Source organism: Sceloporus undulatus, chromosome 3 (assembly GCF_019175285.1).
Source record: "Sceloporus undulatus isolate JIND9_A2432 ecotype Alabama chromosome 3, SceUnd_v1.1, whole genome shotgun sequence".
Taxonomy (NCBI): Eukaryota; Metazoa; Chordata; class Lepidosauria; order Squamata; family Phrynosomatidae; genus Sceloporus; species Sceloporus undulatus.
The window spans coordinates 36,904,750-36,929,641 of NC_056524.1; the positions used below are offsets into that span (position 1 = coordinate 36,904,750).

General features: G+C 40.7%; 1 protein-coding gene across 6 annotated transcripts in view; it reads right to left on the reverse strand.

Annotated features, from left to right (window-relative positions):
* Positions 1-8,335: 8,335 nt before the first annotated feature.
* LOC121926539 (galactosylgalactosylxylosylprotein 3-beta-glucuronosyltransferase 1-like) overlaps positions 8,336-24,892 on the reverse strand; it is a 64,405-nt gene continuing 47,848 nt past the window's right edge. For 3 of the 6 annotated variants that reach the window (XM_042459582.1, XM_042459583.1, XM_042459584.1), the window contains 5 exons: positions 22,606-22,750; positions 20,746-21,281; positions 19,489-19,785; positions 17,815-17,919; positions 8,336-9,965 (listed from right to left, as the gene is read on the reverse strand). In XM_042459582.1, coding sequence (XP_042315516.1) covers positions 17,833-17,919; positions 19,489-19,785; positions 20,746-21,281; positions 22,606-22,750 — 1,065 coding nt within the window. In that variant the 3' untranslated portion in view covers positions 8,336-9,965; positions 17,815-17,832. Of the gene's footprint in view, positions 9,966-17,814; positions 17,920-19,488; positions 19,786-20,745; positions 21,282-22,605; positions 22,755-24,219; positions 24,386-24,892 lie in introns of those variants that run through there. The other 3 variants (XM_042459587.1, XM_042459585.1, XM_042459588.1) reach the window with 2 other exon arrangements.

A 24,892-nucleotide genomic window follows, 5' to 3' on the forward strand; every position in this document is an offset into this window, starting at 1 on the left:
TTTACTGTATGACCACCACATTTAATCCTGAATATGCAAATATGCAAACAGGATTGACCCTTTGCAACCTGGAAAATAATTAAATAAAGCCTGCATTGCCCATATACAGTATGTTGTTAAAGGTGCCTGAGAGGTGCCACTTCAGACCACTAGAAGAGGATCACAGGGATGAATACTTCCCAATAAAGAAGACTCCCTGGTTAGACACAATCAGTTTATAAGGACTGGGCTTTCACACTTAAGGTGTTACTGCATTATACAGTTGTATGTTTCATACCACTTCAACTGTCAGGCTTGCAGCCTACAGAATCCTGAAATTTCTGGGTTAGTAAGGTACTTATTAATTTTAAGAAACATTGGCATCAACATTAAGAACACTGATATTAAAAACATCATTTTAAAACACTTAAATAGAATCATCCAAGCCATTGCAGTCCCCACCATCATGTATGCATGGTGGACAGTGAGATGGACAGTGAAGATAGCTGATAGTAAGAAAATCAACTCATTTGAGATGTGGTGCTAGAAAACAGTGCTTAGGATACTGTGGATGGCCAAAGAGACAAACAAATGAGACCTAGAGCAGATCAAGCCTGAACATTCTCTGGAAGCTAAGGCCCTGTGCAGACCAGCCATTAAGGCCAACCTGGGGGTGGGATCAGGGCGTGGTGTCCAAATGATGCATGGCCCAACTTCACTCCCAGAGCAACGTGATGCTGCATGTCGCTCCACACAGCGCACGGTGTCATGGCGCTCCTCTGGCGCTGCATCCACACAATGTGGTGCCAAAGAAGTGCCTTAAAGCCATGGCGCCATGGCTATTGTGCCCTTTCCAGGGTGCAAAAAGGAGCCGCTTTTTGCGGCTTCTTTTTGCACCTTGGAAAGGCCAGATTGGGGCTGCAGCATGCAGTTGCCACAGCCCCGATCCAGCACAGCTGAAGGAGGCTGCAGGCTGCCCCTTAGAGGTGGTCCGCACAGCCCCTAATCCCCTAACATTGAGACTGTTGTTCTTTGGCCATATCATGATAAAGCCCAACTGATTAGAAAAGATAATGATACTGGGGAAGGCGGAGGGCAGTGAAAAGAAAGGAAAGACCGCAAGCCAAACTCAATCAAGGAGTCCATGGTCCTGATCCTACAAGACCTGAGCAGAGTGGTTGAGGATAGGAGGGCTTGGAGGTGTCTCATTCATGGGTTCACCATAAGTCAAAGTCAACTCGAGGGCAGTTAATAACAACAGCAAAGGTACTTAGAATTCTCTACCACAGGATTCTAGTGCCTTTACACAGACAAATCTAAGTAGTTAAACAAAGTACAAATCCCAAGATACCATGACAGTTAAAGTGATATGGAATTGATATAAATGATATAGCCTTAGTGTTTATTCTGTCTGTCTGCCTGACTGTCTTTCTTTCTCACACTATGAAGTGGTTAATTTATTATCTGGGAGAACAATGTACAGTTGGCCCACCCCTCCCATGGGCTTGTCTTCCACAGACTTGAGCTCACATGGAAGGCAAACCGTAGTAGAAACAATGGGGTGCGTGCTGAGGGAACACCCCCATTATACTTAATGGGATTTGAGCATACACTCAATTCCCCTTACGTGGGGGTGGGGGTGTCCTGAACAGATCCCCTGCATAAGGAGTGGGCTGACTATATTATCAGTGCAACAGAACAATGTTGATTTGTGGGTTGAATGTTGTAGCTTATTTCCCTTGTCATACTAATCATTTGTTTCTAATGGTATAATAATTGTGACTGATAAAGAGAACTGCAGTTGGCCCTCTGTTTTTGCGGGGAATCTGTTCTGGACCACATCCCACATGAAAACGGAGGCTCACACATATTCAAGCCTCATAGGCTTGAATGGGGTGCATGCACCGTTGGAAATAGCACAGGTTGCCCCTCCGTGGATATTCGAGGTCACAGATCTCAGATCTGCAAGTTAGGAGGGGCGACTGTATAGCAATGCCATACTAAGGGATTTCCAGATAAGAAATATTGAGGAAGATTGGAAGGAGGTGAGCAGAGATAGGCCTAAATCCAATTACCAAGTCAACTAGAGTTGGCTTGAGACTAACAGCTGGGTTTCTTTACTTGAGACTGGCCACTGAATTTAGGTCATATACCAATGAGTGTGCCTACATATATTGTTGTTGTGTGCCTTTAAGTAATTTCCAACTTATGGTAACCTGAAAGTGAACCACAGTTTTTTTAGCAATATTTGTTCAGAGGGGTTTTGTCTTTGCTTCGCTCTAAGACTGAGAGACTGTGACTTGTCCAAGCTTGCTCAGTGGGTTTCCATGGCTGAGCAGGGATTTGAACCCTGGTCTCCAGATTTGTAGTCTAGTGCTTAACAACTGCACCACACTGGCTCTTGTGTATATGTATTGTATGTCCATGACTAATAACTATAGTCATAAACGCACTTAGGATTTACTGAATCATCACACCCAAATTAGATACAATCAGTTGGATCATGTCACTGATAATATTGTGTATAGTTCCATGGTGTACAGCTTTGTAAATTGAAAGTAAAAAAAATGAAAATAACATTTGTTACAGGGTTTTTAGTACTTCTAAGACTTACAGCATGTTGATGGCAGCTGAACCTAAAGAGACAGCTTTATAACTCAACACATTAAATGGAGATGAACTTTCTTGTTCCTTTACTTCTTAACTTTTCTCTTTTCCCATAAGCCTGACAGAAGTTGGGGAAAGACTGCAATAGTCTGTTGTAAATCCCCACTTATCAGTTTTATGAAAAGCTCATACTTCTGAGGCCCAGTAAATTTCAATAGTATCAAAGAACCAAGAAAGAGAAGACTTTCTTCTTTACAGTTGATTTGCTTTTAAATGATTTAAACAGTGATTTGCTGTAAGATATATAATATTCCTGCTAGTGTGAAATACCCTTTCTATGTGTACTTCCTTATCTTCTTTCATGGGGTGGATAGTGGTCTCTCAGCATCTGTAAATCTAGGGCTAGGCATGAGGGCTGAAGTTTGAAGACCTACATCGCAGGGTCCTATCACACAAACCCACTGAGTGGTAAGTAATGGGGTCAAAAAACTTCAGTGCAAGTACTGTATCTGGAGCAGTATGGTTATGTTGGATCCCACCAGATGCTGTAGCATCCTTAGAGGTAGCTAGATATATATGTTTACAGATTATATTGTTCTTTTAAAAATACCCTGCCCTTCCTTACAAAAAAAATTTGTTCCCAAGTAATGGTGCTTAAATCAGAGGAAAATTTTATTTTCATAGCCATGATGATGCTAGGATTTAAGTGTGTTTGAAATGTGTAATTGCACATACTCATAAAATATGTTTTCTTATCTTATTTGAAACCAGGGTTGTTTGGTGTTACATGTCAAGAATGTTGCAGTAGTTGTAAATGATGGAAAGGTCTTGGGAAAGTGAGGAAAGAGAATAGAAATGTGGGTTTTCCAAGCTTCATCTGCACCGCAGAAATAACGCAGTTTGAAACTACTTTAACTGCCATTGCTCAATGCTATGGGATTCTGGGATTTTTAGTTTTGCGAGCTATGTAACCTTGTCTGCTTTGATGCCATAACAAACTATAAATCCCAGGATTCAATAGCATTGAGCCATGCCAGTGAAAGCGGTGTCAAGCTGCATTATTTCTGCAGTGCAGAGGCAGCTACAGTTGAAATAATACAGCTGATATCTACAGAAGCCTGTAAAACAGTGGTTTTCTACCTTCTTAGTGCTGTGACCTTTTAAAACAGTTCTTCATGTTGTGGTGACCCCCAACCATAAAATTGCAGGGTCTCGGTGTGTTTTCCAATGGTCTTAGGTGACCGCTGTGAAAGGAGCATTTGACCCCCAAAGGGGTTGCAACCCACAGGTTGAGAACCACTGCTGTAAAGCCTTCAAATCCAGGGTCTAACATTAACAAGCTGCACAACTGTGCCCTTTTTAATAAATATACAAATCCATCATTTTTGACATTTCATTGACCCTTATCTATTTAGGGTCTACTTTGCTTATGAAAGAATTGTCCTTTGGTGATAAGGTAGCTGATAGGTAGGTGGAATTTTCACTTTCACTAAAGAATTATGTCTTCCACCACTTCCCTTTGTTTTACCAGCTGTGACTACATGAACAAATAAGCTGCCTTTGAAATAGTTGCTTTCAAACATCCTTCGCACCTGTGATTATGTGAAAATGAGTTTGCTGGAATAGCTTTCCTTGTACATTTTTGGGCTTCAGAAAGGTCTATGAACTTCTGGTTACAAAGCCATTGTCACTGCATCGCTATTTCAGTTTGGATATTTTGGGTATAACGCAGAACAAGAACTGAATTGGTTATTCATGAACAGCCGATGAATGCTTGAATGTATGCATGACTGGAATTGGATTCCATTTTTAAACTTGCTTTTTATGAAGACACATATTTTCACAAACAGCCTTACAAGAAGATTGTCTATCTATTTTCCACTGTGAAAGTTATTTCTTTTTTGTTATGTTTCTGTACATTATGTCTTAGTAATTTTAGGCAGGCCCTGTCTGTTCAGTAATTTTACAATACTGGGAATGTTTTTCTTTTATTCCCATCTTTTGTTCTTCACCGCTTTCAGCACAGCTGCCCTGAGGCTGTGTGGTGGGTATAAAGATACTACGTTTTAGAAAGAAATTATAACAAACCTCTGGTGCCTGTGCAATCCATCTTGCAAGCTGACCACTTGTATTCTATTTCACATTCAACTTGCATCCCCCTGCCCCCAGGGTACAGCTCTGCAAATAAGAAACTAGTGGCCTTTATCTGTACAAAATAGGCTTTGTCAAATAGATGTGTGTGAAAAGTTCATAGGGGAGACAGTGTGAAGTTTTCATTATATACCTTTTTATATAACCCACACTTAGCTGTCTATGAACACCAAAGATATATTGGACTGGGGAATGGAGTTTTTCTGGAACAGATGCAAGGGATTCGTGTCCTTCTAAATGTTCCTGGATAGAAACTCTAATCAAATGTAGACAGTCTAGCCAGTGGTGATGGATGATGGAAGGTACAGTCCAACAGTAACTGAAGTGCTGCAAGTTCACAATATTTATTCTGGAAAAAATGTGTGGCATGCCTAAGAATTTGTTATTTTGGAACAGGTGTGGCTAAGCAAATGTGGAGGTACATTTGTCAGTTTGCTCATCCTTCTATTTTTTTTAGCAGTATATAAGGAATAATAAGGAATACATGTATTTCTGGCATCTAATATATCCTTAGTATGCCTGTAAGGAAGTAGCTGTGCATTTGGAGTCTTTTTTCTAAACTAGAAAATAAGGAAGGCCCCGTGAAAAGAACACATTCCTTTATCTTGTGTACCATTCATCTTTTAGGCTAACTGCTGGCTACTCACCCATGATGGTTTTCTGATGTTTCAGTGATGAGAACTGATGACAGGAGATGGCCTCTTGATGGTTGGGAATGTCACTCCAGCTTTTGAAAGCACTCTAGAAAAGGCGTAACTACCATAGCTAATGGAAAGGGCAGACAGAGACAGCAAGAATGACATGCAGCTAACACACAATGAACAGTAGAACAAGGGAGAGATGAGAATATCTACCTTGAGAGTGAGTTAGATGGAGTTGTATCTGTGTTGGGAACTTGATTTTTTGGGGGCCAAGTTGGTCAGTGGGGAGTTTTATAATGCATTTTCTTTATGGAACGCATACTTGCAAAGAAAGCAAATATCAGAAAGCCATTGTCTCCAAGGCTCCAACAAACACTAAATGCAGTAAGCAGTTCCTATAACTTCTCACCACTTGGAAGTGGTAAATACCTACTGTCATTCAGCATTCAAACTAGTTACATTTTCCTTAGAGGGAAGAGTTGTGTTATTTCCATACCATGTTTAATAATAATTGAGCGCCCACCATTATAAATAAGCATCAAAAACGACTTCATTGACATTCTCTTTTTCTTGTTAACAATGCAGTTTTGTTTTTTTGTTTTTTAAAAAAAAAGCAATACAGAAAGTTAAAAGTATTCATGAAATTCAAGGACTGGAATACTGGCCCCAAGGAGATGCCACAAAGACTCCCTTTTTGTATAGGTCTTTTCAAGAAATTATCTCACTAGATTTCTTCTTAAAATTACACAGGTGTCTGAGCTCAAGTACACTTCATATGTCTTACTTCATACCTCAGCTGGCCAGTGCCTCTCCTCTTCATTGAGCCATATTATTCCATCACAAGATGTGGGAAAGATGCCATTCCCCTCCAGTTGCACAGTTCACATTTATTTGCATTGTATAGACTGGAGGCACAACCTGCAGCCCTGGGGACCATTTGGTAATTGACTGCTTACTATGACTCCATCCGTTTTCCCAATACTGGCAGAAGCAACAGCCTGTTCCTTCCTTCCATGTTAATTGTTTCTTTGCTGCTAGTATCACAAGATAAAGAGCAATCTCAGGAGGGTGGCATTGTACCAAACTGTGTGGGAGGGAGGCGAGGGATCTGTGCAAGGATGTAAGTCCTCATAAAATTCATCCTTGTGGACAAGAACAAATAATCTAACTAGCTTTCTCCATGCTGTGATAAAGAGCCTTATTGCATGAGAAAAGAAAGCCAACATGGCATGGGAGAGTAGCAGCTTTCTCCATGTCCCTATATCATAGCACTTCCATCCTTTTCACAAGGGAGATGGCCGTAAAAGAGGGTCTCTTGTTGTGCTAGAAAAATCTGTTTGACAAAAGGCATTCTTTTATTACCGTCTTCCTCAGAAAGAGAATGGAAGTGCTACGACAGCAATAAGAGAGAAAGACATTATTTTCCTGCTCCATTTTGACTTTCTTTTCTCTTACGATAAGGTTGAAAATCCCTGGCAGTTTTTGAGGATTATTTGGACTTTGGGCTTTATTCTGCAAAACATTCACAAGTGTTTCTTGTACAGAAAAGATTTTCTGCACAGAAATGTCTTCTTCCTCATAGAAAATGTTTTCTGTGAAGAAAATCTGGTTTCCACACAGAAAATAATATGATATGTTTTGTAGAAAATGCCATTTTCTGTGCAAAAACTCATGCACACTTTTCATACAAAATAACTCAGTGTGAAGATTCTCATCCATCCAGGATTCTGCTCACCAGAGTTCCTGACATTTGGAAAACCCTTGTCATCTGGGATATGAATAATTACAAATATTCCCCCCATCCCTACTGTGCATATGTATGTGGCTGTAGTTCCCCCAAACCAAGAAGTGAGTGTGGCATTCAAGGCTGAAAAGATAGAAGCCAATCTGTTTCTCAGAATGCACACCAAAAGGGCAAGATTTACCTAGATGTGAGATATCTGAGATGTCTGGAAATGTAAAGATGCATAGGAATCATCTCTAAATACCTTTAGCTCTAATTCCTGGGGGTTGCTTGTATCCACAATGATTTCCCCTGCAGATAATCATTTTAGTGTAAAGAAACAACCATCCCACATATTTTATAGTTACACCAGCAAGAAAGTATTGAACAAACGATTGTGAATGATCATCAAAGGCACAGCAGACCTTCTGGTAATGCTGGTGGTAGTGTGAATGATGGCAACACTACATCAAATATTTCTCCTTACTAACATCCTCTATCTGTTCTCATTGAAAAGAATAAAGGTGACTTCCTATAGACACCAGATGAGCATTGCATGGGCCCTTGGTACCAGCTGTTCAGTTCCAGACCCTATATGGAAACCAAAATCCGTGGAGGCTCAAGTCCCATTATATATAATGGCATAGTAAATTGGCATCCCTTAGATTTTGTTTTGAACTTTTCAAGTCATGGATGGTTGAATGCGTGGATGCAGAATCCATGGATATGGTGGACCAACTGTATTTTGCCTTCCAAATGTTCGCCTTAGCTTCCACTAGTCTGAGTCAAAATAGCCAATGTTTAGTGATAATGGGAGTTGTAGTGCAACTAGAACTTTCCCATCATTGCAGTACTAGGTACAGAATGGACCCTAGTTCCTATATCTCCATAAAAATAAAGATAATGCACTCAGAAACTTCGAATTCTGCTGAATGTTTGTTTTAGGTGATTTCTATGGTTTCCCTCAGAGAAGCAGCTGGAAAAGGAATGGAAAAGCTTAACAAACCTTTTCTGCCAATGTAAACTCATACGTAGTCCCTTTCTTTTTAAAATTGCACACTTTCTTCATTATGTTGTTTCTAACTATTTCACTAATTTAAGACACTAGGGTCCTCCAATACCAATGCAGTGAGCATGAAATATATATGGCACTTCAGCAGTGAGTACAAAATTTTGTTATTCCCTATTGGGGTTCAGAAGAGATGAGAAGGGGAAAAAAATATTCACAAACATGCCAGATGATCTAGGTTAATATAATAAATGGGGTAGGGCAGAGAAGGCCCATGTTATAAGCTACAAAATGAACTGGTGCCCTGCTACCTTTTCAGGGTTGGCTCAGAAACTTCAAAAAAGTTCAGTTTTGTCAACTGTCAGAAATTTTAAAACACAGGAAACACCAGGGGTGTGCTTTTTTGTTTTGTTTTGTGAGCAGAACCCACCACAGAGAGAAACAATTGTGCTATCATCAAATCTTTACAGTCCATTACAATCCATGTCTTTGGCCCATGAATCCCTTTTAAATTTCCCTTTCAAATCTACACCAGTCCCAAACCATGCTGATATTCTGGCAGTACTTCTTTAAATACAAATAAAATTGTAGATGGTTAGTTTTTGATTTTTGCTTCATGTTCCATGAATCCTTCTGTCTTCAGCAACCAGGAAATATAGGAACCATTTCCTTCAACATTTGTCTCAGTTCTTTTTCTCAACAACGCCAGTTGGTGTAATTTCCCCAGCATCCCATTGTCCTATGTACGGTATTAAGTTTCGTATCTATGACTGAACATTCTTTGCTCACTCTGAAAATGTTGCTTCATCAGAGTTCATAGCAGTCCAGCCAAGTAATGAACTGAAATTGATCATGCATGTACACAAAGCATCTAGGAATGTGCAAGAGAACTACAACACTACATGAACACAAGAAGAGTCCTGCTGGATCAAAGATCCATCTAGTGCAGTAATCTTTTTCCAGCAGTTGCCAACATTGTGCCTCTGGATCCGGGAAACCATAACCTAGCTATTGTCCAGGGTATCATTCCACCAACCGAGAAAGGTTAAGAAGTGCTGGCTTTAGAGTGGCCTCCTCTCTCTCTTATGACAATAGGTTAAATACTGCAGATGACAATTTGATCCTGTTGAGTTGCTGTCAGATCCATGATGTTAATGGCTTGCACTTTCTGGCTCAGTTGGCAATTTACATCCAAGAATAATTGGAGGTGGCTGAGACCTTGTGCTGCATTTTGGATGTTAACAAAAGACCTGATGGAGGACTGAACTAATTCCTAAAGTATGAATCATAGGCATTTCTGAACTAGAACTGCCCAGTGAAGATTTCCTCAGTGAGGATTCCCTCAGACAAAATATGGGCTTAAGCCATTCTGAGAGCATCCTTTATTTTTAAATGATGCAGTAACACTTTATTGTTACCTAATACAACAGGGATGCCTTCCTTTTGAAGTGCCATGCATTGGAAAGAAAATATGTAGAAGCACATATATTATTGCTTCTCAAAACAGGGCTTCAAAAATTTATTTGGGTATGCTGGTATGCTAGCAAAAAGAGATCTGTCTTCTGTGCAAACCTGGCTCTTCTTGCATTGTCCAAGATGATATACAGAGAGAACTGTTTCTGTTCATTAAACATCATCCAAGAAATAAATACAAATTCAGAAACATGTTTTTTTTTTTTTTGGTTACATGGCGAATCATCAGAGTACAAAGCAAAAGGACTTGGGATGACATTCATTTTGTTTCTTTCTTTCATGGCTTTAGGAGAGCTGGAAGCTAGAAGCAAGGACAATTTTTATTTTTGATTGTTGTATCAGTGTGCTGTCGAGCAAGTGTAGAGATATGTAAAGTGACCATCTGCAAAATAAACACAAAAAGAGCTTTGAAAAGGGCAGATACAGGTTTGCAAACAATAATGTAGGGGAGACAGGACTTGTAGGGTTGAAGCTCTGAGAGCTATTGATTAGCTGGGATGAAGACGTCATATGCCATACCCCTTGGGCTTTCCCATTCCTTCAGACCTAACTGTAGTTCTCAAGCAAATATTCACAGTTATTAGGGGTGTAATCTAAAATGTTTAGGTGGTGGGGTGGCTTGATCTGGAATGGGCAGAAAATACTTATTTCATTTCAAAAGACAGATGAAAATTGATAGATTTTTTCCTAAAACATATGAATCAATACCACCACCTGCATTTGGGGGCTCTTCTTTGAGGAGGGCCTGCATTTCAAAATTTACCAATACACAATTGCATGCAACAAGTCATGGATGTAACCCCCCTCCCCTTTGGATGGTTCTTTGGATGATCTAGGGCGGCTAATAGTAAATGTATTTGGCAGACAGGCACCCCTTAGTTGAAACATTTTTTAAAAAATGAATGAAAGCCAATGTTCTCTGCTAATTCTCTGCTTACTTTATGGAATTAGCCTTTTAATCCAGAATACCTAATATCTATCCTCTAAAACTGTCAAATTCTAGTTGCTACAGAAAAGGTCTACCAACAGCACAAAGAAAAAAATGGACCAATCCGCCAGATGTAGAATTTAATGGCATAACAATAGATACAATCCCTGGTGTAAATTTCTTAATTTATTACATTTGTTTCCTATGTTTTCAGTTGTTAATTATTTTATTTTATTTGTTTGCCACCTTTCTTTCAATATGGGACCCAACATAGCTCATGACATAGATTAAAACAAAATACAGCTAAACTGATCAAAACCTTTAAAAAGTTAAAAATTAAATAATCCTATGGAAAAACAGGATTAATTTAAAATATAACAAAATGAAGAGGGGGGAAAGCAAATCTCCTCTATTAATTCCCCCCCCCCCACACACACAGCAATTGATTAATATCCAAAACTTGTATAAGTTAAAAGATTTTGTTTTGCTTTCTTTGCTGCTGGTGAAAGGAAATCAGAGAAGGGCTCAGCCTAGCCTTTTGTGGGAAAGACCTCCACAATTCTTTTTATTTTATGAATTAGGGTAAGAAAACAACTAACTCAGCTCAGGACTACCAGTGTCCTCCTAGACCAGTGGTTCCCAAACTGTGTTCTTTAAGAGATTTTGGACTTCAACTACCAGAAGCCTCAGACATGTTACTCAATAGTCTGAGATTCTGGGAGCTGAAGTCCAAAATTACTTAAAGAGCACAGTTTGGGGATCACTGTCCTAGACTAAACAGGTACATGAACCCAGATCTCCTGTATTGCAAGTCAATACTCTGTTCACTGCAGCATGCAGACTCTGACACAAGATCCCTAAAAACTGAAAGAAGGATATAATCCCCCCACCCTTTACTTCAGAGCTTGTGCTCAAATAGCTTCTGGTGCAGACAATCCAATGCAACATCAAGCATATCTAAGCCTATTTCATTTAGAAGATGGAAAAGTTACTTTTTAAAGACCACATCTTCCAGAGTCACTTTGAGAATCATAGTCCTCCAAAGGACTGTTTTCAACTCTGCTGAAATTCACGAAGCAGTGATGAATTACCTAGCATTACTCATTTGTTGTGACAGGTTCGTATTCAGGATCCCCATATATTCACTGCTTTAGGGACTAGGTAGGGACTTACTGGGTAGTGCTCTCTGCAGTCAACAGGGGTCTGTTCCGCTGTTGATCAGGAAGCAGCTGACTAATGTTTCCACTCTCCTTCACACAAGTGAATTTCAGTATGAGGAGGAATTGCAACACAGAACCTGTGTCTGCTTGTTGTAATAGAGATTGCCCATGGGAGGGTTGGGAATGTCAGTCAGCTGCTTCTTGATCGACAAGGAAACGGACCCCTTTCGATCACAGCAATTGCTGTACAGAAAGTGTAAATTAGGTGGGTTGGGTCCAGAGACACCAAGTAGCAATGTAATTATGATGATTACATAGCGATGCAGCCGATAGAGAATTCCAGCCATGGATTCAAATGGGTTTCAATATTATTTCAAATCTGTAACAGCTGTTGGCTAGTGGCTTGAAGAAATTAGGAGAGTACTAAAACAATTCTTGAACATTTTTTTCTTTTTTATACAGACCAGAAAAAATTATATTATAATCATGGGAAACAAGCAAGTTTCACTTTCATTGTTAAGGGTAGTTATTTATGCACCAATCAATATCCTCTCCCAGAAGAGAGACAAAGGATATTCACTGGAAACTCAAAGGCAGCTTTCAGACATTTGCGGGCTGCAGGCAGGAGGAAGCATTCTACTTCAGTGATGTAGAATGGAGACACAGCAGCTGCATAAAATAACAGGAAAGAAAAGAGGGAGAGAGAAACCTTTCCCCCTCCTTTTTAGGGGTGGTGAGCACTTATTATATAATCATAAAACAGCAACTGCATTCATCTTTTGATTCTTCTGGAGGGCATTTTGGGAGCTGCAAAAGACAAAAACAAAAGCAAACCCCCACAAACAAGTATTTTCAGTCCTGTAGTTATGAACATCTTGCAAATGGTCCATTTTGCCTCAGGGTTCCCCAAAGATGAGGCAAATCTCCCTACAAAGATACAGATAGTTGCCAGCAAAACAAACTTTTCCATAACACAGCCTAATCTGACCTGCAAGGTGGGGTACCTCAATACACACCCTCCCACCCTCACCATTTATGATCCATGACAAGCAAGGGACTTAAACTATGTCCAGAATCTATTGGAGAATGAATGCATTGGGAAATGGTAAGAACTGAACCTCTGAAACATGTGTCCCACTAGTTCTACTGAACTTAGTTGTGTCCTGGTCTTGGGATAGTCTTTGTTTCTTCTTGTCTAACCATGACCTCCAGAGAATTATGTGAAGTGGGAGAGGAATTAAAGTGGAATGTTGTGGCATCAAAACATAGAAAGGTTTACTATCATATTACCCTGTCAGTGCACCAAGAGTGAGAATCATGGGGCTTGAGGATTACATATCACTTACAGAAGCTCATATTTGTAGTCTTTGGGGCCCACCCTGATCTCTTGTGCCCTTCTTCTCCTGTCAGTTTTTCAGAGGAAAATGTGAATGAAATTCACCTGTAGTGGAAGGGGAAATTCTCCTCTAGAGAAAGGGTTTTCTAGCATAAAATCTTCCTTACCCCCACCATCCCAAAAGGTTTTTTTCCCCCTTGTGCCTCCAATTGAATCTGTCCTTCAGGTAGGTATGCATATTTTTTGCAAATTTCATTCTCATGGGTAAGAATGATTAATTTAACTATCCCCCCTCACTTTGTACTACTATTTGTAGTTCAGTATTTATTATGTGTGGGATGCAGTGGCTTAGCGGTTAAGATGCTGACTCTGACAATTGCAAGATAGGCAGGTTGGCAGTTTGAGACCCAGTTGATGTGAGACGGAGTGAGCTCCTATCAATAGTCCCAGCTTCTGCCAACCTAACAGTTCAAAAAAATGCAAATACAAGTAGTTAAACAGGTACCACTTTGGTGGGAAGGTAACAGCGTCCCATACAGTCAAGCTGACCACATGACCACTTGAGTCGCCTTTGGACAGCACTGGCTCTTCGGCTTAGTAACAGAGTAGGCACGTCCCCTGTAGTCAGACATGACTAGATATTCATATCAAGGGGAGACCTTTACCTTTACCTTACTTATTATGTGAAAAAGCAACACGGGCTTTTCTGTGCAAGGATATTATTTTCCTTTCTGAAAATAATGCTCTCTGTGCAGAAAACATCTGGCAAACCCCAACACCATCACACATTTATTTATTTATTTATTTGCACAAAATTAGTCCAAAATTGAGAAGATTCTTATCTGTCCTGTATTCTCCTTTCCTGACACCCAAGAAACCCACTTTTAATCTGTGATTCCAATATTTACAAACAATCTTCCATCCTTTCACTTCTGGTCATTTCTGATTTTATTTGGTGAGGCCGGTGAAACTCTGGGGAGTACTAGACCAAAAGGGATGTAATTAAACTATGAAAACTTATCCCATCCTTGAAGACTTTTAGAATCACAGAATCACAGAGTTGGAAGAGACCACAAGGGCCATCCAGTCCAACCCCCTGCCATGCAGAAAATCCAAATCAAAGCATGTTTTATGTTTTAAATTCTACATTGGTTAATTGTATTTTAAGGGGTGGGTGGGTTGAGGGTTCGGATTGTATATTTTTAATCTTGTAAGCCGCCTCGATTGCATTTTGTAGAGAGGCAGGATATAAATAATAATAATAATAATAATAATAATAATAATAATCCCTGACAGATGGCCATCCAGCCTCTGTTTAAAGACATCTAAGGAAGGAGATTCCATTACACTTCGAGGGAGTTTGTTCCACTGTCGAACAGCCCTTACTGTCAGGAAGTTCCTCCTAATGTTGAGGTGGAATCTCTTTTCCTGTAGCTTGCATCCATTGCTCCGGGTCCTAGTTTCTGGAGCAGCAGAAAACAAACTAGCTCCCTCCTCAATATGACATCTCTTCAAGTATTTAAACAGGGCTATCATATCACCCCTTAACCTTCTCTTCTCCAGGCTAAATAGACACTCCTGCTGAATTAAGTGTAGTGAGTGATAGAGCTTTGAAAATGTGGGAGAATCCAAGGAGCTATAGTCCAAGCAAGCAACTTTTCCATGCTCTGGTGGATTATCATGAGGGAAAGAGCTTTCTCAGTGGTGGCACTTTATTTGTAGATAGATTTCCCAGATACAGTGGCATCACTAGGGTTGGTGTCACCCAGGGTGATAACTCATAGTGTCACCCCCCCCCCTTGACCTCCTCCATTTCACATCATACAGAATCCTTCGTAATGCTTTTTTGCACTAATGTTACTCATAAATCATAATTCCAATATACTACTGAATGTAATACAGTACTAATAGTTGTGACATAAACAACTAATAACATTAAAATTATATGGTAGTGCTGTGTAAGCTGCACTGATAAATTTGTATTTGATGGGAAGACACACCAAGTATTAATGCATAAATAAAAATATAGAGTTAGATTTAGACTTAGTCTTACTTACAGAAGAACCATAGAACTCAATAGAACTCAAATGAGCAATGCCAATGTTTCTACAGTAATTATAACCAAATTTGGATTTAACCCATTACTTTGCAAAATTATGGATAGAGAAGAGCAAAACACCTTGGAAATGTTGTAATTGGTGATTGATGACACACCAAGTAGAAGATGGGGGTACAATCCCTTGCAATGCTGGGAAAGGCATAGCCAGTTAAAATAGAAGATGTGACCCTCCAGATGTTCAAATTCAACTCCCATTATTCACTGCCTATGCTAGCTAAAGCTGATGGATGTCCGCCTACCATGTTGGACATCTACATGTTTCCTGGAGCAGAATATTCTTGGCTGGGTGAATGAATAGCCTAAAGCAATTTCCCACACTCCACATTTAGCATCCGTTTGAATCCAGCCTTGAGTCATACTTCAGGCTGCTTTCACTCTCTTAGTCTATCACTCAAATCAAGCTGATTCAGATAGCCCAGTTTAATTTGCACACAGATTTAGGGCACATTCTCTGAGGAACACTAACTACGTAAGTCCCACTGGCAGGTGTGTTAAACTTTGGAATTGTTAGCAGATACTAATTCCTTGCACAGAACATATACTTCCTGTGTCTTTGAGGTTATGCAGAATCCAGGACTGTATCCACATTACAGAGTTACAGCATTTTGATACCACTTTAATGGTCATGATTCTATCTACAGGATCCTCTGAATTTTAATTTTGCAAGGTACTTAGAATTCTCTGCTGAAGAGCTTTAGTGCTGGAGTTCAGGGACGTGTACTAGAGCTCTCTGGTTTGATGGCACTTTAGCTCTGCAGACTGCCATAAATGTACAGTGTACAGGCCAGTATCTTTTCAGCTTGTAAACACTATGCAATTTGATTTTTTTTCTCTCCATAAACCATCCATGTTTTTCTTTTTCTTCTTTAATTTAAAAAGAAGCAAACAAGAAGCACGCACATATTCTAGAGAACAAAAAACCAGTTATACTGTAGGCAGTTTTAGATTCTTGCCTTTGGGCAAGTTTAACTATTAAAGGAAATCAAACATCTTCCACCTTTGTCTTCGGGGTCTCTTCCACTGGCTCACTTAATGCTTGCTTATGGCTTGAAATGAGTATATGTGATAGAGGTAGTTAACAGAACATGTCGAGTGCCGTATCTGTAGGGCTAGTTCAATTGTTATGTATACCACAGGTAGGTAGCTGTGGAAGATCTGCAAGGTGACCTTCCAGGGGCCACACACACTGTCAAAAATGCTTTAAAAATAATCAGAATTGTCTATCTCTAGTTTTGAAAAAAATTGATTTTGCTTTTTCAAATGCTAGGGCCCCCTACAACCTACCTAAAAAGCAAAATATTGTTTTTGGTGGCTTCCAATAAAGGTAATTCACTTGGGAGCTATATGCAGTCCCATTTTCCCTAGCCTTGACATTCACCCTGGGGACTATCTTGACTTCATATACATCCAGCCAACCATTTCCCTTTGTATCCAATTAATAATGTTGGGTGGGTGCTGGTATTAGGAACTGCTGGGAAACAAGGAAGTTTGCACTAGTTAAGGCTTAGATCCTAGAATAGTTTGCAGAAGAACCTTTCCCATCTTATCCTCTTTGCCACAAGGCTCTTCAGCACTTACTTGAAACCCCCATTACATGTAGATTATAGATTTAACATTTGCTAAAGAATCTTTCCGGAAGGAAAAGATATGTGGGATATGATGCTGGACTAAAAGCATAATCTACAGGTAATGAGGGTTTCAAGCATTGACTTAAAAGTGCAAATTGGTTCAACATTAAATGTGGTTCTGTTGCATGGAGAATTTGAATGTTAACATATTCTGACATTATTCATGTCTGATGCCATTAATTTGCAGAGACTCTTCTATGATGCGGATCACATAGAGAATTATGAGCTACCTTATACTGAATCAGAACACTGTTTCCTTTAGCTCAGTATCATTTACTCTGATGGGCAAAAGACTCAGCAATATCTTGGAAATTGACTTCTAGAACTATAGTGATGTCAGGGATTGTGTGCAGAGCATGTGCCCTACAGCTGAGTTACAGGGCTCTTATTTGACAGCCTATACCCATGATGGCAAACCTATGGCATGTGTGCCAGAGCTGGCATGCAACACCATTTCCCCTGGCACATGGCAGGCCTCTTCCTCCTCCTTCCTGACTCTCCCTGGCCTTCAGCTGCCTGTTCTTCTTTTTTCCCCTCACCCCCCGGGCCTTCAGCTATCTCTGGAGAGGCAGCTGAAGGCCCAGGAGGCTGGGGAGAAGACGTCCCACCCTGGAAGTCCCACCCACTTGGTGCTGGAAGACTTTTAGTTTGGGCACCTGGCTCTAAAAGGTTTGCCTTTATTGGCTTATACAATACAGTTTCATCTACACATGCTCAACGGCCGGCACATAGGATTCCTTTAATCTTTCATTGTTTTATTCATCTGTGTTGGTTAAGCCCACCACTGTCACTATGGATGCCATGGCACCAGTTTCCACATCATTATTATTGTACTCATAAGGAACAACAGGCACAAGATTGACAATGTAAGTTCACAAATTATTTGCACCTTTGCACCAAGAAAGGGGAATCATACATGGTCTGGACTTGGCTAGTACCTTGAAGATATAAGTACAAAGGTGAAATACTGAAAGGTTAAAGGTATGTAACATTAAATTTAATATATTTGAAGAGCCAATCATAGGACTCCAAAAGGATTCGGAGAAATACAGATACTTACAGAGTTAAGACAATTTCTCTACACTTCCACCCTTAGATCAGTGAATCCATGTTTGCCTTCATTAACCAGTGTTGGCCTTTCAGTCCTTGTGTGCCAGACCAAGACCTACCAAGAGAATGTGGATCTTATAAGAATCATATAGCTGAGCCTGAAGAAAACAGCAAATATACATGACAGCAATCTGTAAAGTTTATGTAATGTGTGAGGTACTTGACTATAAGGAACTAAATCTTCACTCATTTCATTTTTGCATGGAAGGACAAATAATACCAGCAACTTTTTCTCTGCTTTGCAAGAATAGGGTTTCTGTACAATTTTCAAGGACTATTTGTACTTCAGGAGTTTGGGAAAATTTGTTTGCATAAAAATACTTGGGGATCTTCTGTGCAGAAAATGTGTTTCTGGCATTGAACATGTTTCTTGTGTAAAACTCGTTTCTGTGCAGGGGATGGTATTTTGCACAAAATACTATGTATTGTGATCCTACAAAACAGTGGATTAGAGTGTAAAGCCCCACTCATACAGTTCTGTACCTTCTCTCTACCTTAGAAAGCTGTCCAGCTCTGAGAGGGTCTGCTACTGCTGCTTACTGATAGGGAGGAAAGGGATGAAGGAGGAGGCAATTCACACCATCAATTTACAGCTTGAAGAGGGAAGGAAATGAGGGTGCACTCACAGATGGAATGCATCCTCCTTTTCCTTTCCATCGGAGCCCAAAGCAGCCACATATTCATAATCTGAATTGCTTCTCCCTTCCCTTCCTGGTCAGATGCTGGAGGGAGGCTTGGGATGAGACACAAGGGCCCCCCTGCTTGCCATCCAAAAAGTTGCATATGCATTTGTGTTGTTGTTGTCTTCAAGTTGTTTTGAACTTATAATGTGAACCTATCATGGAGTTTTCTGGGGTGGAGAGTGTGTGACTCACCCAAAGTTACCCAGTGGGTTTCTATGGCTGGGCAGGGAATTGAACACTGATCTCCAGAGTTGTAGCCCAGTGCTCAAACCACTACACTCTGTATGCATGCATAAGCCACACCTATGAATGAACATATCACAGCTGTTCTCTTTTGCCTCAGCAAAAGGTCTCAAGTATTCATACACTTTTTTTTAACTGAGGATACTAATAATAACAAGTATTCTTCATATTACTGCTTGAATGAAAGTATCTCCATCTGAAAATAAATAGTGAACTATCTGGAAAATGAAATTGTCTTTTCCCTCATTTTTATATATCAGTTTTTGTATCCTGTGCCATCATTTGCTCACTTCTCTTATACGATGAAAGAGGTCGAAATGGACAATAGAGGTAGAGACTTGGGGCTTAACCATGCAAGTTGTTAAATGGGTGGCCTGCCACATCAGAGTTGTATATTTGTATATGTGTGTGTATTTATAACGATTAGGCATGCTGGCAACTTCTTTTCTGTCATCATTTGGGGTGTGTGTGTGTGTGCCAAATGATGACAGAAAAGAAGTTGTCAACATGCCCAATGGTTATGAATGGTTGAAGCTGTACTGATGAAGCAACATCTGGGAACCCAAAGTTTTGTGGGGCATTGTTTGGATCAGGAGGAAGCATAGTGCAGCCTGAATGTGGCCCCTAGACCCCCGTGGTATCCCCTGAAGCCCCACTACAGTCCTCCAAAGCCCCAACACCCCCCACCAATGTTTGACCTTTGTGCAGTTGGCAGCTTTAGGCTCCAATCCATCCATGGTCACCAGGTCCTTCAGTAAACTAGTTTCTTGATAACCTCCTTTCACTCCATCTAGCTTGAAATTGGCTTGCGGCTTCTCCAGGATTAATCTGATGTTGATGGCAAAGCCAGCCATGTCGATGGCAAAAGGACGGTTTGGGTCAAACACTGTTGTCCAGCCTATCACTTTGCCAGCTGGACTCACTTTGGGAGACTCATATCTGAGACCACCAACAAAGGCAACAGGCCATACGGAGACCTTCTTTGTATAGCGCATCTGCTTGTCAGAAAGAAAACAAAACAGGGACAGGAGTATTACAAATCCCTTTTCTATACATTATAGATACCCTCTGTTATTTATCTCCACACAAACTACTCATTTCCACAAGCTTTAGGTTCTTGTTTTCTTGTCAGCCTCCAACCATATATTTGCACTTCTTCTCTGCTCCACTCTTTCTCTTCTGACTGTACCAAACTCTCTGCTTTTCTTTCTACTTTGCTGTTCTGAACACACATGCACAGTGGGAACACAATCTATATCTGTGGTGATGATGTGTTGTATCTCTGAATCCAGCCATAGCTTTGATTGGCAAGGAGAGAAAATGAAAAGTTATTCTTTTGGACTCTTTTCCCAAGAATCCCCTCACCCTTGACAGCAGCCAAGCCTTGCAGGATCCAGGGGAAAAGCTCCAAACCAAGCAAATATTCACATTATTGTCTCAGAAGCACTGTTCTCTTCCCATATTCCCATACACATTGTACTATCCTTTTTTTCTCCTGCAAGTGCTTGTACTTTTCTGATTCATTTAAATTAAAATATGGAAAGCAGTCATACATCTGAACTAAATCATGCTCAGCAAGGCCCACAGCAACTCTGAGCACCTTGTGGTCTTCCACATGATGGACTGCAGCTGCATCAGCAGTAGTCAGCACAGTCAATAGTAAAGAATGGAAGCTATACTGTAACTACTTTTGAAGGGTGACAATCCAACCATCTTTCTCTATGCTGTCTGGTGGAAACATTCTAGGGTTCCAGCCCCAACTAGAGATGCCAAAGATTTAACCCATGGCCTTTTGTACCTTTCTGATTTATTATAAGTTTAGCTGGCATCTCCATCTATCCATAAAAATTACTTAGTTTGCCACAAAAGATTTAGGAAAAGTACAATAAAATCACCAAACACATCTGAATCATGGACCACAAATATAATGTACCCACAACCTTTCAGTCTCACACCTCTTCAAACAGCTCCAAGCTATAGGTATTATCATCATCAGCAAAGTACACTACACCCTCTGGCGGTGATATGGTGCTGAAGCTTTGTCTCAACCAATGCAGTCCAAGATTCCTCTGGAACGTGCCTCTTGGAGTGTGAGACGGGATCCAGGACATGCCCACTTTTAGGCTCTTAGGAGTCTCGATGTTCAGGTGAGTAAAATTGATCCCTGCCTTTTCCAACAGATTAGATACTAAATTAGTCCTTCTGGGTGAGTCCTCCACTACTACCCAGTGGAGATTCTGCACATGGAGGAAAGTATTGGCCAGTCGGGTCAGCTCAGCCTTCTGCACTGGCCTGGTGTAAGTCGGTGTGATCACAAATATGGCAGGTAGTGTGTCTGACCATGGGGGAGGCCTGGAGTACATGAAGCTCCGGATTATTTTTGGAGTAGTTCCAATGGCTGGTTGCCGAACACAAGACGGAAGCCCATCTTCCCTCACTAGGGATGTGCTGTTGAAGAGGGATTTGGCTGTCACATTTTCATCTGTTTCCTCTAAGGCAAAAGGAAGAAAGAGAATAAGAAATAACACAGCTCCTCAAAAACCTTGCTTCAAGTTTTTTTATTCAGACCTTTCCCTGTTCCGCTTTGCATTCTAATTCTCTTTCTTCTGGGTAGACAAATTTTGACTGACTGCAGTTGTTGGGCTTCTTTTTTAACAACACCAAAGAAACAACAAGCTAATTAAAACAGAAAAAGCCAAGGATGTTGGAAGAGATGTTCATATCAAACGCAAATATCTTTTGTAAAATAATATCCCTGTTAGGAGTTTGTAAATGTCAAGTCAGAGACATACAAACACTACCAGTGTGTTCTGTATTAATGCATCTGAATATGGGATGTTAATTCCCCTCTTGTGAATGCATAGTTATGAACATGCTGGGATTACTTTGTATAGAAAAAAAAAAGTATTTTGAGACCAGGTGAGTTACAAAGATCCAATGTTGCCACACTGCCACCAAGGGAATCTATTACTTTCAACGTTTCTACTTCTGTGATTGTCATTACTACACTTCTGCCATCTATTTTTTCCCTTAGGTCCTGAGATTTATTTCACCTCCACCTATTCAAGCAGATAGGGCTGCCATCTTCCACCAAAGCAGGGTTTGTGTGCTGGTGGGCTTTGGCACTGGCCACCCCTCTTCCTGCAGTGGGGAAGCTAACAGGAAAAGGAGGCTCTGGGTGGGAGCCTTGCAACCCTGTATAGCAGACCTGGTAACCTGCAGACCTAGGGTGATAAATAATTCTTTTGAATTTCAAAAACATTCTGTAACCAACCAGTAAAGTCTCCTGGGAAGCTTTCTATTTGTTCATCTGCAATCCACTGGCAGGGAGGAAGTGGGAGAGAGAAAGCAGTACAAGAAAAAGAAGGAAGCAACAGAAAGACAGAGAGAAAAGTGGTGGTTCTGTCCACCACTGGACCTGCTACTGCCACACAACCTGTGAAAGATGGTTCTTGAGTGCATGCACCCTTTTATGGAGAAAGTATGCCCCACTCCTTCTATATATTGCTAACAATGGAAAAAATGGACAAACAGGCAATTGTTATATTCTACCTGGTGTCACTGTTCTTTATTTTTATCAGAAAGATATAGTTATGTAAGGACATTGTAGAAATTTTTGTGAAGCCTGGATTGGGCAGAGTTTGGAAAATTAGAAGAATGAATATAATGACAATCTGAAACAATCCACTACTGAGCAATTGTGATATCATGCTTTGGAACCCACCATTGCTCAGTTATGGATACTCCAGCATATCCTTATACTGTATTAATTTTCCTTGAAAGTAACTTTCCCAGCACTGGGTTTGTGTACTTACTTCTTAGAAGGCTGAGGTAGCGGGTGGCTGGGTACTGATGCCACAAAGTTAGGAGAAGACCCCATGGCAAAGCAATCAGAAGCGTGGTGAGAAGGTTACGTCTCCTTAGCATGCTGCACAGAGCTTCTGGTGCTTGGGCATCTCCCTACCTTTCAGAAGAAAATAGAGCGAGTTATAGAAGTGACATAAGCACCGAATATATGTTGGAAAATACTTCTCCAGTCAAGCACTCTTTTTGCACACCTTCTTTCTTTGCTATTAGAGTGTTTTGGGTGTTTACACAGTATAGGCTGTCCTGCATGCCTCTATTCTATTTCACACTGCCTCTCAAGCCAGTCTCTTTATTCAGATACAGATAGTAATGCATGGGCATTTGATAATCAATATAACTAGTGAGGACTTAGTGCTTGTGGCCCTAGAAATGCCCAGGTGTCTGTGGTCATATAAAAACTCTTCCCTCTCATTTCACTCTTCCCAGTTGGTGAGTCACAACTTATCAGAGTTCTTCCTTTACCCAAAACTTTCTCTTAGTGGGCACCAGTTCATCTCATGCATCTGTGGAAGTAGACCTAGTCTATGAAAATTTCTGCTACAAATTCTTTCGCACAGTTTATCTCATCGAAATTATCATCCAGAAATTATCCCTAATCCAACACTATGGAAAATGAAATGGAAATCTCAGCTGTTCTGCAATGGTTCAAACTTCTTTGGGAAGCGTTGAGCCAGTATCAAGAATTAATGGGAGATAATTAATGATATATCAGTGAACTGAAGAAAGGTGAAGCATTCAATGAGGAATTAAAATTCATGACAGGAGCAGGATCAAATAGTACTCAAGTAATTAATTAAGAACTTACACTCTGTCAATATAAATGCGCTGGGAGTGTGGAACAATTACATTGTATGCAATTAATTAGTAATTAATACATTGATTTACAAGAATCAAATCTAAAAATGAATTGGGAACTATTTGTCTTTCAGATCTAGCACCAAATAAAACAAAGTAAGTTTTTACAAAATATTTTAAACTACACAATGGAGACTTGAATGCACAGGCTAAAGGATTTAAAAGGCTTTTCTGCAATCTAACCTAATGAGCCACTATTTATTATTATTATAAACAATTAATAGATATGACAGAACCACTCTCACATGTAGCAACAATTTATTCCTGGAGAAGCAGAAATCAAAAAGAAGGAAAATATTCAAAATGAAGGAACAATCAAATATCTTCCCAAACAACCTATTTAATAGTAGATACTAGGCCAAATGAAATAAAATAATTTTTAAAAAAGCAAAGAGAAATGAAGGCTAACATGATTTAGAATCACTGGTTTTCATGATCTCACAACTCCTTCATCCTTCACCCAAGGAGAACCCAGAAACAAAATCACTGGAGCTTTGAAAGCTTGCAACAAGTATATTGTGCATTTTGGTTGGCCAATAAAGGTATCGCTGTTTGGTGGATTTTTGTTTGAGTTTGCTAAATGGCCAAACAGCTACCCCTGCATTATTTCATATGTGCATATTTTAAGCTCTATATGAAAACTTTGTTGGAACACACTGAACTGCTCCTCTTTCATGTGGTTTAGAAAATGGGACCACCCAACTCACCTGGGCTGGTCCTGTTGCTGGGGGGGAGGTCTGGTTGGCCTTCCCTGGTGGTTTAGCGGCGGTGCGGCCACGCTGTAGTGGCCAGGCGCGGGCTCCTGGTCCACATGGGAAGTGGATTCCAACTCTCAGGTGGCCTGGGAGCGGAAGCACCAGGCCTGGGGGATTCTGGGCCACTTCCGGGCCTGGGAGACTACAACTCCCAAGATCCCTGAGGAGGGAGGAAGTGGCCCTGATTGGTGGCCTCAGGAGCTACTTGCCCTGCAACTGGCTGCAAGGCCAGGGGGTGGTGATCCCACCCAGCCTCCTTTCCGGCCATTTGCCAGCCAGCCTTTCAGGCTGGAGCGGTGCCAGCACTCGGCACCATTTTCAAGCTGCTCAGGAGAAAGCAGCACCAGCGCTGACTCCACGAGCTGGAAAAAAAAAACACCTTGGTTTCAGGCTTTCAAGGGTGGGCCCTCCAGGCCTACCACTAGGGGCCAAGTAGGGCGGCCTTCCAAATCCTGGCCCTCCCTGGCCCAAAGAAGAGACAACAACCCCCTGCAGCACATCAACCTGCTCTTCCCAAATCTGCTGTGCCTGCCTGCCTGCCATGCTGAAGCCTGCTGTGCCCCAGCCTGCCCCGAACAATCCCACTGTAAGCCTACCTGTTGTGCCACAGCCTGATGTGAGCCAT